We start from the raw sequence: 17431 nt of genomic DNA on the forward strand, positions 1-17431 counted from the left end.
CCGAGCTCCAGATATTGATGGTAAAATATCTCTGATCCCTCTCAACTTAGGTCAAGATATTGGGATTCTTTGTTTCTACCCATCTTCTCGGTTTAGGATTTATTTGAATTTCTCCGTCTAGCCCGAGCCGAAGTCGGCTTGTTTACTTTCGACTCAAATATAATATTTTTATATATTTATAATTATTAATTTTTTTAATTTAATAACTTATATTTCTATCTAACTCTAGGTTTTAATGATATTTTCTCCCATAAACTTAGCCTCCTATTCTTTAAATTCAAATAGGCTCAAGTTTAATTTAACTCGATTGTTATGTGCCGATGTAGCTCATGAATAAAATGGTGCTCCATCGCAATTCAAATTCACAAGTGTGTTATCCACTCAACGAATTGCTTAGGGCTTGGCTTACACATGGAAAACCTGGTGTGATTTGATGAACATCTTGCTTTGTTAAATGTTTATAACGACATTTTCTATGTGGTTTTATAGGTGACAAATTTATTCGTACTTACAGGCCCCAGATCATAGTGGCTAATTGGGCTGCAATTGTAGAGGATGGTGACTTTAAAATATGCCCCCAGCCACTGAAAAAAAAAGTTATACTCTTTGATATACTCCTTGATTAGCATTGCAGATTGCTACTTCATTCTTTTCAAATAATTATAATAAAGATGCTACGTAAATATATGCGAACAATTCTTTATACCACTAATATGGTTTTTCAAGGTGCTAGATAACTCTATCCTAGACCCAACCCGAGTCCAACCGACGAGTCTAGGATGTTAGGTTATGCCTAACATGAGTTAGTCATTATCACTCTGTACTCAGCGTGGAATTGTACCCATTTAAAAAAAAAATAATCATGAGTTCATATAGGTTAGAACATACAAAGCTCAAACCATACTAAATATTAATTCTGACATAATTATATAGGAAAAATAGAATCCATGATCGAGGGGCAGCTTATTATCCATTCCCTTTTTATTACCTCCCAACTCACTGTCAACGTAGTTACATACGACAGATAGCAGAAGGTTATTTTTTTTCATATATATATTTAAAAGAGGACAGAGAGCAGCAGTTTTTTGCAGCTGTAACGGGATAGCAGTAACTGTTACAGCGATGAGGGAAAACATGATTGGACTTGATGTCGATATATTCCATCCCCTCGCGTTTCCCCCTCCTCGTTTCTCACCAAGATTCATCTCTCTCTCTCTCACATCAAACCCATGGTAGAAAATATATACCAGTGTATAGAATTACCTTCCAGCCCGTAGTTAGTTTGGTTAAATCCCAACGAAAGAAAAGAAAGAAAAGAAAAAAAAGAAAGCGGAAAAGAACAGCCCTGCCACCCTTCTGCAGCTCTGCTCATCCATACCTCACTCGTCTCTCTCTCTCTCTCTCTCTCTCTCTCTCTCTCACTAAGAGTGAGAAGGAAAAAAAAACATAGAGACGAGAGAGAAAGAGATCTAGAGAGAGAAAGACAGATGGATAGAGAGAGAGGGAGAGCAGATAGAAAGAAGAGTATGGCGTGTATTTAGAGACGCTGCCACATCGATGTGACGGGTCAGGCAAACCCTTCGTGATCCCATCCTCTCTCTCTCTCTCTCTCTCTCTCTACATCCAAAATCCTCTTCCCACTCCGCCCCCCCCCTCTCTCTCTCTACGTCCATAGCTCTTTCTATCTCTAGGAGCAGAGCATTGGGAAATGGCTACGAGCTCTACGAAACCATCTCCATTCCCCTACAAGAAGCTTCTTTAACCGCTCCTGGCTCCTGGCTCCGGGGCGCTTCTCTCCGTGGCGAAGCTAGTTACGGAGGATGAGATACTCGCGTCGCGGATCTTTTCCGGTGACCCGACTCGGTTTGTAGCGGTGGAGGCCATGGCGGCGGGCTGGTGGTGGGAGCAACTAGTGCTTGCTCTTCTGGTCATCTGTGCGGTTTGGAGCACCGCGTGCGGCGCTGATGCCACCGACGGTAAGCTTACCAAGGGAATGCGGGGCTCGTCTTCTCAAAGCTCTGGTTCATGGAGAATAAAAATACCTCCCTTTCTGGTTTTTTTTCGACGTTTTGAGGCTTACCCTCTTCGCTTTATCTCCTATTTCTTAGTTCTTCGTGCAATATTCTCTAATGGCTACCCAATCTAGGAAGAGAACAATGGAAGATAACACTATCCCAAGTGTATCTCCTAATATTTTATTCTAAATCTCTGTTCAGATAGAAGATTACATCCTCTTATTATTTTATTATTGGGAAAGTACACCTTTCTGGTTCTATAGTTATTTGTCTCTATTTTTTTACTCGACCCCGGATTAGGGAGCTCAAGTTCATTTCTTTATACTACCTTCTTATCTTATGTTTCATTTTCCAGTCATCTTCAACCCCATTAACGAAAACTGCACCTTTTCCCATTGACTTCTGTTCATCTTTTGCATAGTATGCCACTCATTTGGGAGTTCCACTGTTATCATCAACCTAAATATATATAGTTAAAGCTACAACTTTTCACCTAGATCATGATTTGCATGGATCTTTTGTTGGGCTGCTCAACGGTACGTTGTACAATCGTTAACTGGTCGAATCTAAGTTTGAAATTTCTCACAGGGGCAACACTATCAGAGATCAAGAAGTCATTCCGCAATGTGGATAACATATTATATGACTGGAGCGAGTCGTCTTCGGACTATTGTTTATGGCGAGGGGTTATCTGTGACAATGTTACCTTCAATGTTGTTTCTCTGTAAGAACTTTTTTCTCTTGTCGGCTCGTTTCTTGGGATGTAGATCTCCCCTTCTTACTGGATCTCTTTTTTCGGTGTCTTTGCCATTTTAAAAATGCAGCAACTTATCGGGTTTGAATCTTGATGGGGAGATCTCACCAGCTATTGGAAATCTGAAGAGTCTTGTATCAATGTACAGCCAATCAACCCTCTTATATTTCGACTGTCATTAGCATTGTGAATTAGTGGTATATGTAATTTTAGGCTAATAATAGCGAAGAAGTTGTCTTATACTAATACGCTTTTCTTCTTATTTTGTTTCTTTTGTGTGCTGTTAATGCAGTGACCTTAAGGCTAATCGTTTATCCGGACAGATTCCAGATGAAATAGGTGATTGTTCGTCGTTAAAGTCGCTGTAAGTCCCATTCCTTGTAACCTTTTCATTTGCTGCTGGTAAGTTTTCCCCCCTTAGCTGGATCAAGTTGGTAAACGTCCTAATGTCATCTTGTCCTTCTTGGTGTGGTCTTGCAGGGACTTATCGTTCAACAATATCTACGGCGATATACCATTTTCCATATCAAAGTTAAAGCAGCTGGAAACATTGTAAGTCTGTTAATAAGTGATAACAATATCACGCACAGTAATTTGCATTATTGAGGACCTACAGCTGATGTTTCATCAATCAGGATCTTAAAGAACAACCAACTCATTGGGCCTATTCCATCAACATTGTCCCAGATACCTAACTTGAAGATTCTGTAAGTTCGCTGTTTCTTTAATTTTACATTATATCATGTGTGGAGTATATCTGATCCGCCTGCAATCAGGGACTTAGCTCAAAACAAGCTAAGCGGAGAAATCCCTAGGCTCATTTATTGGAATGAAGTTCTCCAGTACTTGTGAGTATTTCTTGTCTCCCTGTGTTTCAAATAAACTAGTGCCACTTCTACAACTAGCTATCTTTGCTCTCTCCAGCTAATGTCTAATAGGTTAATCCAACGGTATGCAATTTTAATAAACTGGTACCCAAAATGGCTTATTTTTACCAGGGGACTGCGTGGAAATAACTTGGAAGGAACCCTATCTCCAGATATGTGCCAGTTAACTGGGCTTTGGTACTTGTGAGTCCCATCTTTCTCAACTTTTCCTGACAAGTTTCATGCATGCATCCTTGCATTTGGTCTGGAATGATAGATATCCTACTGTTCTACAGTGATGTCAAGAACAATAGTTTGACAGGAAGTATACCTCAGAGTATTGGAAACTGTACAAGCTTTCAGGTTTTGTACGTATTAAGCCATCTGGATCACCTAATTCATTGACCTTTCCAAATATGAAGGTTTGGTTATAACTAATCATTTTGATTCAGGGATTTGTCTTACAATCAGCTAACTGGTGAAATTCCCTTCAACATTGGATTTTTGCAAGTTGCTACATTGTAGGTGGCTGTGAAACTCTACTGAAATGCATGTCCTCAGCTTCTCTTTAGTGCTAATCGGAAACATATTTCCTTCTGTGTAAATCAAGTTGTGAAGAATTTCATTCTGCCATTTTGCACCAGGTCGTTGCAAGGCAACAAATTTTCTGGGCTTATTCCATCTGTCATTGGTCTTATGCAGGCTCTTGCAGTGCTGTAAGTTAATAAAATTTTGTAAAATTTAGTAACACTTTGCAATGCAACTGCTTTTCCTTAACTGAAATATTCACACAAAATTTGGTTTGCATAATGAAATTGACTTAAGTGCAAGTCCACGACATGCTAGCAAAAGCTTATTTTTTGTCTGCATTTATATGTTACTCAATGGTTCTTCCATCTTCTATGTATTTTGCCGCAGAGATCTGAGCTGCAATCTTTTAAGTGGTCCTATTCCACCTATTTTGGGGAACTTGACATACACTGAGAAACTGTAAGTTTGTGGCTTGCTGTGTATTTCTCTTATACATCAGTTTACATCTTGATGCTATCAGTTTATTTTGTTTAAACTTAAAGGTACAAAATTCACCTTAGTTAGAAGCATTTTCTCTCAAAAAAATGTTGTTACATGTTTTCAACTGTGGATAGACCTCAAAATACTGGGGCACATATAATCTTGACAATTACCATTTGTTAGCGTCTGTCATTGTTGGACAATAAGACTTCTGATCCACAGGTACTTACAAGGAAATAGACTAACTGGACCAATTCCACCCGAGCTTGGTAACATGACAAGACTTCATTACCTGTAAGTGTACTGATGTTATTCTGTCTCCAAAAGAAAATTCTGAAAACTGGTATGGGTTTTCAAGGTAAAATATTTTAATTCTGCAGGGAACTTAATGATAACCAGCTCACTGGGCAAATTCCACCAGAGCTTGGAAAGCTCGCAGATTTGTTTGACTTGTAAGTTTGTCCCTGAACATTGTGCTCAGTTGTTATAGATTTTATTTGAAAACTAGAATGTTATACTCGTGTTATGAATATTCTTGCAGAAATATTGCAAATAACAATCTTAATGGGCCAATCCCTGATAACCTGAGTTCCTGCGTGAACCTCAATAGCTTGTAAGGATCATGTTTGGAAAATTTTCCTCATAAAAATTTTATATTCTCCATTTTTATTTTATTTTTTTCTGCAGCAATGCACATGGCAATAAGTTGAATGGAACCATACCAGGCTCATTAAAAAAGCTTGAGAGCATGACTTATTTGTGAGTATGCCCTTGATTTTACTAATGTGTGGTTTTTGAATCTGCTTGTTTATTTGCTTCTTTTATAGTCAAGGAGGATGACTGCATTTTTGTGATTGATTAGTCTGAATCTGTTGCACACCTAGCCTGATGGATCACTTTAATGGAGTTCACTTGTCTTTGCTGCATGTTCACTTCTAGCCTGATGCTTGCATGCTTACTTTAGTGCTTTACTGGTGTTGTACATTTGCTATTTGTTACCTCGGAATTGCTCATGCAAATCTTGAGACTTAGAAGAATCACTTGACCAATAATGAATAAGACATGCTCTCATTAGTCTACTGAGAGGCCTTTCAATAACTATCTATTATTAGTTTGACGATATCGATCTCTCCTTGTTAACACTCTGTGCATTCAACTATATTGCATAATCATGTGCTTTATCCATGGTTAGTCTACTTTGTCATTGTTCTTCTGCTTGTACCGAAGATCATATACCCAATCTAGATTAATTGATTGCATATATGTTTATGTTTGCTGCAGGAATATATCGTCCAATAATTTGAAAGGTCCTATTCCAATTGAACTATCAAGGATTAGTAATTTAGATACTCTGTAAGTATGAATGGTTTACAGGACGTGACATGTTTTGTGGGAAATAAATATTATGCATCTTCCGGCTGTTTGATTTTTCCTGACAATAAGCTGAATTTTGACCAGTGATATTTCATCTAACAAGATAAGCGGTCCCATCCCGTCCTCCATTGGTGGTTTGGAACATCTCTTAAAATTGTAAGACTTGTCATTAAAATATTTTATGTTCTCTTTTGCATCGTGTCTTTACAGCTGTCATTGTTATTATCCAGGAACCTGAGCAACAATCTCCTTGTCAGCTATATTCCATCTGAGTTTGGAAACTTAAGGAGTATAATGGAGATGTAAGAACTTTTTGTCAAGCATTTGGAACCTTTAATTTTCAGGGCAATTTATTTTATTTCAATTTGGTGGATTCTGATGCTTATTTTTCTTTGGAAATCTTGTGCTATAGTGATTTGTCAAATAATCGCATCTCGGGCCTAATTCCCCAGGAACTTGGACTGTTGCAGAATCTTATCTCACTGTAAGTCCTAAACTTGTAGTCATCTCTTTTACGCATGTTTACAATGAATACCGAACTAAGCAAAGAATGGAAGTAATTTGCCATCATTTTTTACTTATTCTTTTCAGGAATATAGAGAACAACAATATCTCAGGTGAAATTACGTCACTTATGAATTGTATCAGTCTTACTGTCCTGTAAGCCAACCAGCTCTGAGCTCTCTAAGGTTGTTAGTTGATTTTAATAGTAGCTGACACTTTCTGCCTTGTTTTAATGGAAACAGAAACGTATCTTACAACAATTTGGTTGGTGTAATTCCCACGGACAACAATTTCTCTAGATTTTCACCTGATAGGTATGATGCAGTGATGATTGCCATATCTTAATACTGGCATTTGCTTGTCTACATCCCTTGTTCTAGTATTTTCTTGCTGAAGTTGTAATGTTGGATTTTGTTCAGTATAGTTGTTTTCATACCTATTGTTGAACCAAGTCATGCATAACGATTATTGATCTTAATTTTGTCACGTAAGAAATTCTTATATTTTCTGTGCTGGTTTCAGCTTTCTAGGTAATCCTGGGCTTTGTGGTTATTGGCTTAGTTCCTCATGTCATTCATCTCATCCACCTGAGAGAGGTAAGAATACTTAATTTGGTTTGACTATTACAGTAATGTGGCAGACCTTCAATCCCTACAACCATAATTATTCATTTGCATCCTAGTTATAATCATCCTAGATGTGTTGTTTGAAGTATCACTTCGACGATTAGACAATTTGAAAATTCTGCTTAAAGGATTAGGATCAGGAAGCAGCTGCACTGGCTAATTCCTCTCTTTCCCTGCAATCATTTATGCAGCTTCAATATCAAAAGCCGCAATTCTTGGAATTGCCGTGGGTGCACTGGTGATCCTACTAATGATCCTAGTAGCTGCTTGTAGACCACATAGTCCTCCCCCTTTCCCTGACGGTTCAATAAACAAACCAGGTAAATCGATCTGTAATAACATCTACCATTGCATTTTTTATAACTATGTTACTGCAAATTGTCTATGTAATATTAGTGCTGCTTATTATGTTAATGCTACTTTTTTCTGATTTTGTCTTCATTAATATTTGTTCAAATGTGATGATAATTTCACACTTAATCCCATATGATAGAAGTCATGAAGCTGTTTTCAGTTGAAAGATTATTCTGTAAGATTTGCACCAGAATGTTTCCTTCAATATGTCCAGCTATTCTTCAGTCACCTTGTCATATGATTAAAAGTTTTTGCTCTTGCAGTTAACACTATTTCTCCAAAGCTGGTGATTCTTCACATGAATATGGCCCTTCACGTATATGAAGACATTATGAGGATGACCGAGAATTTGAGTGAGAAGTATATAATAGGTTATGGTGCATCAAGCACAGTCTACAAGTGTGAGCTGAAGAACTGCAAGCCAGTGGCTATAAAGAGGCTGTACTCTCACTATCCGCAAAGCATAAAGGAATTTCAGACTGAGCTGGACACTGTTGGAAGCATCAAACACCGAAACTTGGTCAGCCTCCAAGGATACTCTTTATCTCCAGCAGGCAATCTTCTTTTCTATGATTACATGGAGAATGGAAGCCTCTGGGATCTTCTACATGGTATGGATAGGTCGATAATCTTCTGTGTTTTCATTGAATGTTTTTGCATACTTGGCATTTTTAACAGCATGGGCACTCTAATAGATTGGTTTTGTTAGCCTTCTTGCCATCTCTGTGAAACTCTTTTGCTTAAAAGTTCTCTTCTATATTATTGATAGTCAAACCTGGAGTATAAAATTTTTGTTGAACATATTGAATGGCATCATTCACTGAGCAATCTTGAAGTTTTGGAAAGTTGTTATCATTCATAAAATAGCAGTACCTGTTTCTAGTGAAGCAAACCCTATATCTGCATGTTAGTAATTTAATAGCACATGGCTTAGTGTCATGTCATTGGCTAAAGTAGTTACCAGCTGTAATAGATGTCCTCGAGGACCACAATCTCAGTAGAAATTATTATTGCTACCTAACTATTTGAAAATATTGTTTTTCGCTTTTGCAGGATCAGCTAAAAAGAAAAAGCTTGATTGGGATTCTCGTCTTCAGATTGCACTTGGAGCTGCTCAGGGTCTGGCTTATCTTCACCATGATTGCAGCCCTCGCATAATCCACAGGGATGTTAAGTCCTCAAACATTCTTTTGGACAAGGACTATGAGGCTCATCTCACTGATTTTGGCATTGCGAAGAGCTTATGTGTTTCCAAGACCCATACATCAACGTATGTCATGGGCACTATTGGTTATATTGATCCGGAGTATGCCCGCACATCCCGCCTCAATGAGAAATCTGATGTTTACAGTTATGGCATTGTCCTGCTTGAGCTCCTAACGGGAAGAAAGGCAGTCGATAACGAATCTAATCTGCATCACTTGGTAACTATTGTTTCCTTTTTTTTCTCATTTGTTCCTTAGATAATTGGTAACCTTTTGAACTGAAATGTGCTTCTCAATTATGATACAGTAATCATTATTGGTTTGTAACTGCTAATGGGCCCCTCATGCTGAAACCTATCATGTGGATTCTTTATCTGCAGTATGCACCGTCCCAATGTGATGTTTGTAGCGTAGTGCTATTATTAATGTACTAGTGTCACCCAAAGCTAGTCGGGCTCGTCAAGAACCAATGAGTAGTATGACAAAGCTGTTTGTCTCCATTAATTGCTAATGCAGATGCTTCCAAATTGTTCCACAGATACTTTCAAAGGCGGCAAGCAATGCAGTCATGGAGACAGTGGATCCGGACATCTCTTCCACCTGCAAAGATCTAGGGGAGGTAAAGAAGGTTTTTCAGCTGGCCCTCCTCTGCACTAAAAGGCAGCCATTGGACCGTCCAACCATGCATGAGGTAACTCGAGTTCTGGTATGCTTAGTCCAGTCAAGTCCAACACCGAAAACACCGCAGACTCTTGCACTACCACCCCCCTCCTCGGTGCCAAGCTACATTAACGAGTATTCCAACCTAAAGAACCCCAACGCCCTTACTTGCCCCGCTTCTATGAGCACATCCGATGCCCAGCTCTTCCTCAAGTTTGGCGAGGTGATATCTCAGAACTCTGAGTAATTCTCGCGGTTACTCATCTGTCACATTTCTACAGAAGGTAAAGATCAAATGCTGCTTAGTGATTACTGTACAAATCGGTATCCTTTTTTGTATCTTTTTTTGTCAACCCCTTTTTTGTCTGTCATTTGTAGCATTGGAAACATGTGAACTGGATTGAATAGTCTTGGATAGTATCAAGAAAAGGTAGTTGGTAATGCTGTTTAAAGTTGAGGAAGTGACTAGTGGGTGGGGTTGTGGTCCTTGTGGGATTCACTATGAGTGCCCGGGATGTGTTCAGTAGTAGTACATTTGCTTGTCTTTGGGATGGAAAAAGCTTCATGTCACTGTGCCCGGGATGGTAAATAATTTACTGAGCAATAGTGACCGGCCTTAGCTGTAGTCTGAGCTCTTGTGGGGAGGCCGTGATGATTGATTTGTGTGGTCCTTGCAATCTGACATAGGGGGGTGGATCCTCGTGATAGAGGAGCTTGTTGTGGTTTGGGAAGTTATGGCCAATCTAATGAGGTGGGGTAGCTAAAGATTGGAAATTTCCTGCTATCAGGTGGAACCTTTTGGCTGTGGATGTTAATGGGGCCCCAATCACTGGCTTGTGGTCCTTGTGATACTGATTGGGTTGGGAGTATTTGGTGACGGCGAGTTGGGTTGGACCGTTGAAAGTATTTGTATTTGGTTTAGTCCCCAAACAAGTTCCTTTAACATTGAAGTGAATATGCACAGTTAGACAAATGACGGGTTTTAAATTTAACATAATGTCAGCCTTTTCCTAAGCCTTAAAAGGGAAAATTTTACCTCCAGATTCTACTCAAATCAAGTGAAGCCCGTAAACCAAAATATCAACTCTTCACATGAGCTGAAACGAACTGAGAACAATATCTAAAACTTGAACACGGCCATCAAGTCAATAACAAAGGGTCATGTCTTTGCAGGTTTTGTAGTTCCGGAATCTAGAGTTTATCAACGGACACCTCGAGTGAAAAAACAGTAGTTCTTTGTACACAACTTTCCAATAAACAGGAGTAATCTGCAGAAATACATTTGCATGTCTTCTATAGCTAGGTTGGAAGAAATTCCTGTTTGCAAAGGCATTAACTTCAGAAAATTCAGCAATTGAGTCAAATATCGGACATAGGAGGCTCAGAAAGTGTATAGTTATTTTTTACGCACGGTGTCGAAATCTGACCGCAAATTGCAATAAACTCTGTTGATCTTACTGTTGACAGTCCAAAACTTGAGGTCACTCCATCAAAGAGAGGCAGCAACTCGCTAGTAAAGGTGAAAAGTCCAACCAACCACGGTAAAATGCACAAACGGCAAGAAATAAGGAGCTATAACATTCAAAAATTAATAGTCAAAAGGTGGGATTCCTTTTCTTGCGTAAATACACGCTGCATTATATAGGCAACAACCGAACGTTCTCGCACTAAACATTGAATTTGACACATCACAAGGGAGATGGGGTTAACAGGAGTAAACTCTCTTTTATATTCTTGATTAATACACGGCATCTCTCATATTACTGTTGATACAATCGGATGTGTAGATAATTGCAGCCAAAAAGAGGGGAACGAGATAAAAGAATTTCTCTCAAGAGGCATCTGAAGATCACTACCATATGCAGTAAAAGGTTCTACGCTGAAAGCAATGTCAACGAGAAAAACAGGAGAACGGCCAGTGTGAAACATAAACCTGCAATCGCTGCAAATGCCTGCAAGGATGGAAAAAAGAGGTGTAATTATCTCAAAGACATAAATATTGAATATCTGAAGTTTACCTTCCCTTGTGACTCAAATTTGAACTTGATTGTGAACCAGGACAATCCTCGATCAACAAAAGGAGCTAAGGCCAGGGCCCTATATCAGGCAATTAGATCATTCAAAGTTAGGGGATCTTAATGAAATAAATCAATTATGGCCTATACTTCCAGATGATCCTCTTAATATATCTTATTCGGAAGAAACTCAATGCCCTCATATTTCATTGCCAAAGTTTTGTGTCTAGGAAAACCATGGTTTTTGCTATATAGCAGATCTGGTTTTTGCTATATAGCAGATCGCCAGATATATTAACAGGAATATGTGATATGATCGTAACTAAGAAGTATCTGAATTGCCCAATCAGAGGTAGAATAAATTGCCAGGAGCATCAACAGTGAAACACTTCAGTTAAATTGAGTTTGTTTAAGCAAACTAACCCTCCTGCTCGTATAATTTTGGTAACTTGGCTGCCAGCCCATACCATTGCCATTATTTTGAGAAATCTGTAGGATGACGAAAAGCACCACCTCTAGTGAGAAACTATAAACAATGTTATAAATAATAATTTCTTTAGTCATTACCTTTCAACAGCTGCAGCATAACCCATTCTACCAGGAGCTGGGGCGAAGTAAAACCTGGAAAGTGAAATAATATACAACATCAAACCTTAAGGAAAGTGATTGGGATAACAGTATCATCAAAGTTGTTGTGGGTACACATGGACAAGACAAAATCAACAACACAGAGGAACACATATACATGCACAGAACAACCAAACACACTATTATGAATTTATGATCAATGAGTTGGACTCTATAGGCAAAGTAAATGAGGCCTGTCAACTCAGAAAGCCAAGAAAAGATTGGCCAGATGAAAATTTTGAACGTCTTGGCCTATAAAATCTTGTAGCTTCAAGTTCTTACAATATATTTTCATGCTATATCTAAATCCCTATAGACAAGCATATTTGTCACAGTTTGTATAATAATTATCCTCAACCAGATTCAAGAAAATCCTAAATATAATTCAACCTAATTAGAAATCTGAAATAAGTGATTTATGAACCAGAGGGTACATGCTAAAGAGCATAATTATCCCAATGTTTGAAGAATCAGAGGTGATTCAAAGTAATGTATGTTTAGGTTTTCCTAAAATAACTGAAGTTACTGAACAACATCAAAAGTTCAAAACTGTTCATAGAATTATCCTGATGTTACGGTGATTTAAGGAATCTCAGCATGACGGAACTGTAGTGCATACTGATGGAATTTCAATTAGTAGATTGAATGGATTCAGTGAAAATTCAATTAAAAACACAGAATGAAAGTATTTCTCAACAATCTCGCAAGCATATATGATTCATGAACTTTAACTTTGACATTTCCCTAGTTTGACTGTTCTGATTGTGATGTTACCTACACACGGATAGAGACAAAGTGAGATAGAACATTTATTGTACAAATGCCTATAACCTCCTGAATCTTAAGTGCTGATTAGATAGTGGCACTGAATGTTCTTACTTCATGGATATATTTATGATATAATGTCAGGCAATCTCTAGATTTTTCACCTCACCTGTTTTTGCCTAATACCTGTATTTTGAAACAGTAAGTATACATGTAGATAACATTTCTCTTGCTGTTTCTGTAACAACATCAGTTAAGTGTTAACCAAGAACTTATAGTTTTGTTCAAAAGTATCTAGATGAATAAAAGACTACATGTGACTCGACTTGAACTCACCAAACCAAGAGAAAAGTGGTAAGATAATAGATGGTATTAAGCAGCCCATATGACAATACTCCTGCAACACCGTATCTCCTTAATTTCTGCAACAATCTGGAAAAAGCAGATGGGATTTTACTCCCGTCGGATATTGTGATAGAATATCTGAAGAAAGCACAAAAAAGCTAAGGAAGCTGTATGCCCTTCATTCCAAATCAAAACACACCCAAACTCATCTAAAGCACGATAATTTCTATAATATAAGAATGCAAAAGTCAAAAGAAAATTTCTCATATAAATGAAACAAGAAAATATGGTGCTTTCGACACGACATTTTAAGGTAATATAATATGCATATTTAAAACTAGCAAGAATCTGATACTGTCAAGAAAGTTTCTGTTCAATAGACTCCACGTGACTAATTAATTGTGGCCATGGTAAGATTCCCTTTACAAAGGTGAACATTGGCATGTTGAAGAAGAGGGGAATGGAAGCAAAGAACACGCAATCCCTTTTTATATCTTCCATTCTTGTAATACTAGAGAGCTTGATTGATTCATATTCTTCTATAACAGTTCAAGTTGAGTAACTTGAGTTACTTCCAAGAAAAAGAGGACCAAATTTAATACATAAGAAATCTAGAAGCCTTATTCTTCTGTTGAAAATAAGCTTTGTGTAAACAGTAAGGTGTAAAATACTCATTAGATGAAAAGGGTTTCACAGATTGTTTGCTGTCACCTTTCCCTGAACCTATGACAAAAATAAAAAAGAAAGGCCATAAGTTCTAAATAAATCCAGGGAAAATGATGATTCAAAGTGTGAAGAACATCGTTACCACTAGAATCTACAGATGACTCATGAGTATCTCCAACAGGTGTTGAATCCACCTGACACGAAATAACTCAGTGATAAGCAACCAATCTGAACAAAACATAAAAGTTAATCAATTTGATACTATGGACCTCTACTGCAGAGTAGAAAGACATCTTAAACCATTCATATATCCAACCGTGAAACTATCTGAAAGTAACAGGTTAGTACACCCATCTAGAAGACATATATTCTGTTTATTCCAGATAAGTTTCTTACCTTCTATGCTTAACTTCACCGATAGAGCTAGATGTTCCATTGATTTCAAATGAACTCTTCATTTCCTTCCAAATCTTTCTACACATTTAGCATTCATTTGATTTACACGTTCTTATAAAATTATACACCCAAATGTGTTGCAATTATCCTACCATTCCCAATTAGCCTAGTGAAAGAATTATAGACAATCGATCGAGACCTTCTAATTTCCAAAGGACTCAAAGAAGAAGAACAGAGGAATCTCACCTCACTCTGGTCCCTCTCGGAGCAGCGATTTGGAGCTACGAGCAGTTCCAAAGAAGAACGCATCGGCTTCCTTAGGATACCGAACGAAACCCTAGACAAGCCCGGCGGAGAGAGGCCATTGCGGACCTGCACGTTGGTTTCGCTCGTATTAGAGAGAAGAGGAGGAGGTTGGAGGAGAAAGAGGAGACAATGGTGAAAAGTCTTACGCCCGCCGGCGGTGACGGGATCCAGTGGTCGGTGAAACACAGCGACACTGACGACATCTTTGGTGTGCGAGTGTCGAAGTCCGAAGGGGAAGAGGAGGGCGAGCCGGAAGGCGGGAGGCTATAGGTGGAGTCTTGTTGTGATCCTCACCGTCGAATAGTTGGAGGGATATTCCCAGCCGTCGGATTTGCTTCGCAGGCCTCTGATAGAGGCGGCCCATAAGATGACCCACAGAAGAAGTCCTTATTCTTATCCTCTTTCCTATTGAGAGGAAATTTTACTAGTCTCATTCTATTAAATGTTGCTAATGATTCATACTTTGTAAAATAATGTAAAATTCTGCATTCGAATATTAATTTAACCCTAAATTGATTTACTTATAGACTTCTACTTACTATCATATGAAGGGATTCAAATATTAACCATGAATTTATATAGTTAATCTGACCATTATTGTAGCTAAACAAAAAAAAAATGTTTTTCCTAGTAACTTCATTAGTATACATATGTCTTCTGGATTCAAGTCGATAAATTAACAAGCAATACTAGTAAATGTTGAAAGGTTGGCATATGAGGAGATTGATATCGAACATATAAACTGAAAGGCTTGATATGCCCCAGATATGTATAGAGGTCCACGTAGAAGAAGGTTTTACTTCAGCAAACCTAGGATGCCAAACGTGAATGTGGAAGGAGATATAGTTGAAACTGGATGAGTAAAACAACAAAAAGAGAGAGAACCTTTTGACCTCTCCAAGTGGTAGATGGTCTTACTTAATGAGTATCTCGACATGATTCCACAATCATATCTCAAAGGTGCTATATTAAATACCTTTAACCTTTTTGAAGCATAACATGCAATCTTCTTCCTACTCATATATCTAAAGGCACACCATATGAAATTGATAATTAATGCCGGCGTAGCAACAGTGTCTGTATATATGTGTGTGTGTGTGTGCGCGCGCGCGCGTATGTGCATACATATATAAATTTAAATTACATGCATATATTAAGCATCTACTCAATAAACTACATCAGGGTGATGCTCAGCTCTAACACTCTAGTCTTTAAAATAATTGTTCAGTTTTATACTTAGTTCTACTACTTTACAGAGAAATGATCTAATTTTGTTTCTATGTGCCCTTACACACATAGTTTCATTATTTTTTTTCCTAATATCAGATATGAGATATGATATACCATATTAGATGTAAGGACATTTTATTTAATCTGTAATGAATGATCACAAGAACTTGGAAGTTTGCAGTAGTCATAGATTGTGCATATTAAGGCTATATGAATCTAGAAACATATTTATCATATTATTGGACGAGGCACGTGCACTATCAATAATTACTTTCATATCTTTTATACATATGATCGATATTATATATCCGACAGATTTTACCTTTGGAGAATTAGATGTTAGTTAATACTCAATTTCATACCATAGTAATAAAAACACCTTAAGTGGAAGTAAGTTTCAACATTCTATCTGCCACCATTTTATGTAGGCATAAAAGTTGTTGCAAAATCTTAGTAATTAGACCTTTCTGACTTATTGAAAAGTATCAAATAATCTAATTACTAGAAAATGATATTCTTGAAATCGACTAGCTTTTAAGAAGCCACATCCAATTCATCTCACATCAAACAAGACGATTAGACTTGTAAAATAAAAATGCAGTTAGTAATATATGAAAACAGTTTGATAAAATATAAGTATCAGAAAATGTATGATTCACTATTGAAAGGGAATCTGTCTTGGTTTTATTGATTAATTTCTTTGACACGAATAAAGCTCTATTAAGATAGGAAGAACTTTCCTATTTTACTAGCCTATTTTAGAACAACATTATTTTATTTGTATACAACTTCATTTCTTAATTAAAGATCAGAAGAGATGTTCTATGACCATTTTAGGGATTTGCAATTAATTAAGTTATAAACAAGACATAAGTTCCTTTTGCTGGCCTTTTATCTGAGCGTGCTAGTAATAGCCACATGTCATGTGGCTTCTCTTCATATAAGATGGATTCCAATCAGTCTTGCCCTTGTTTCTACAGCATCATGGGTGATGATATGATAGCTATTTTTCCTAGTGGTTTTCACACTTTGATTGTGAACGATGATCCAACATTCCTTGGCTTGGCAAAGAGGATGCTCTCAGCATGCCACTACAAAGGTAAAGAGTAAAGATTGAAGGTAAAACACGGCAACTGCTGTTTCACAAACATGCATGTATTTGAGAATCAAATTTTACCTACAGGATCATCTTCATCATCTCAAATCTTTTCAGAAGGAAATATGGTCTTTTGATTATTATTTTTTTGACTTTTTATTATTTCTTTCCAAGTTTTATAGACATGTTGTCGATTACATCTAGTTGTATTTAAATATCTAGCACCCCACATTTCAACCTCATATTTTCTTACTTATAAGTCAGTGGAATTTTGTAGTGCTTAAATTTCAATTACAAGGGCTAATTGTAAGTGCTGCATGTTTGCTTGGTTGTATTTGATTGCTTTCCTTAAGAGGAACAAAAATCTTCTTTTCAATTCTTAAGGAATATGACTATTTCTGTACAAGCTCACATTTCTTTTGTCAACCATTAATTGCAGTGACTACATCACATTGTGCAACCTCTGCGCTATCGATTCTCCGAGAAAGAGTAGGTGAATTTGATGTGCTTCTATCAGATGCTGACATGCCAGAGATGAGCATCTATTTGCTCCTAGATATTGTTGAGGGAGAATTAGGCATCCCAGTCATTTGTATATACTCACTACGAATATTTC

At 37.5% G+C, this 17431-nt stretch overlaps 2 protein-coding genes across 2 annotated transcripts; one reads left to right on the forward strand and one right to left on the reverse strand.

Moving 5' to 3' along the window:
- Window positions 1-1570: 1570 nt before the first annotated feature.
- LOC140786703 (LRR receptor-like serine/threonine-protein kinase ER2) lies at window positions 1571-9821 on the forward strand. The gene is made up of 27 exons (XM_073135323.1): window positions 1571-1976; window positions 2604-2739; window positions 2840-2911; window positions 3062-3133; window positions 3250-3321; window positions 3405-3476; window positions 3546-3617; window positions 3768-3839; window positions 3932-4003; window positions 4088-4156; window positions 4280-4351; window positions 4554-4625; window positions 4869-4940; window positions 5027-5098; window positions 5188-5259; window positions 5334-5405; window positions 5928-5999; window positions 6105-6176; window positions 6251-6322; window positions 6433-6504; window positions 6612-6680; window positions 6767-6838; window positions 7047-7120; window positions 7342-7470; window positions 7768-8115; window positions 8558-8928; window positions 9248-9821. Exons 1-27 carry the CDS (start codon window positions 1883-1885, stop codon window positions 9614-9616), a joined length of 2955 nt encoding a protein of 984 aa, XP_072991424.1. The 5' UTR covers window positions 1571-1882; the 3' UTR covers window positions 9617-9821.
- A 1136-nt stretch (window positions 9822-10957) lies between these two features.
- Window positions 10958-14740, reverse strand: LOC140786711 (uncharacterized). The gene is made up of 9 exons (XM_073135335.1): window positions 14636-14740; window positions 14430-14555; window positions 13930-13981; window positions 13793-13844; window positions 13113-13208; window positions 11952-12005; window positions 11808-11873; window positions 11388-11466; window positions 10958-11321 (listed from the first exon to the last, which is right to left on the reverse strand). Exons 1-9 carry the CDS (start codon window positions 14690-14692, stop codon window positions 11244-11246), a joined length of 660 nt encoding a protein of 219 aa, XP_072991436.1. The 5' UTR covers window positions 14693-14740; the 3' UTR covers window positions 10958-11243.
- Window positions 14741-17431: the final 2691 nt, after the last annotated feature.

Source organism: Typha latifolia, chromosome 1, assembly GCF_019914945.1.
Source record: "Typha latifolia isolate L0001 chromosome 1, TyphaL0001v2, whole genome shotgun sequence".
Lineage (NCBI taxonomy): Eukaryota > Viridiplantae > Streptophyta > Magnoliopsida > Poales > Typhaceae > Typha > Typha latifolia.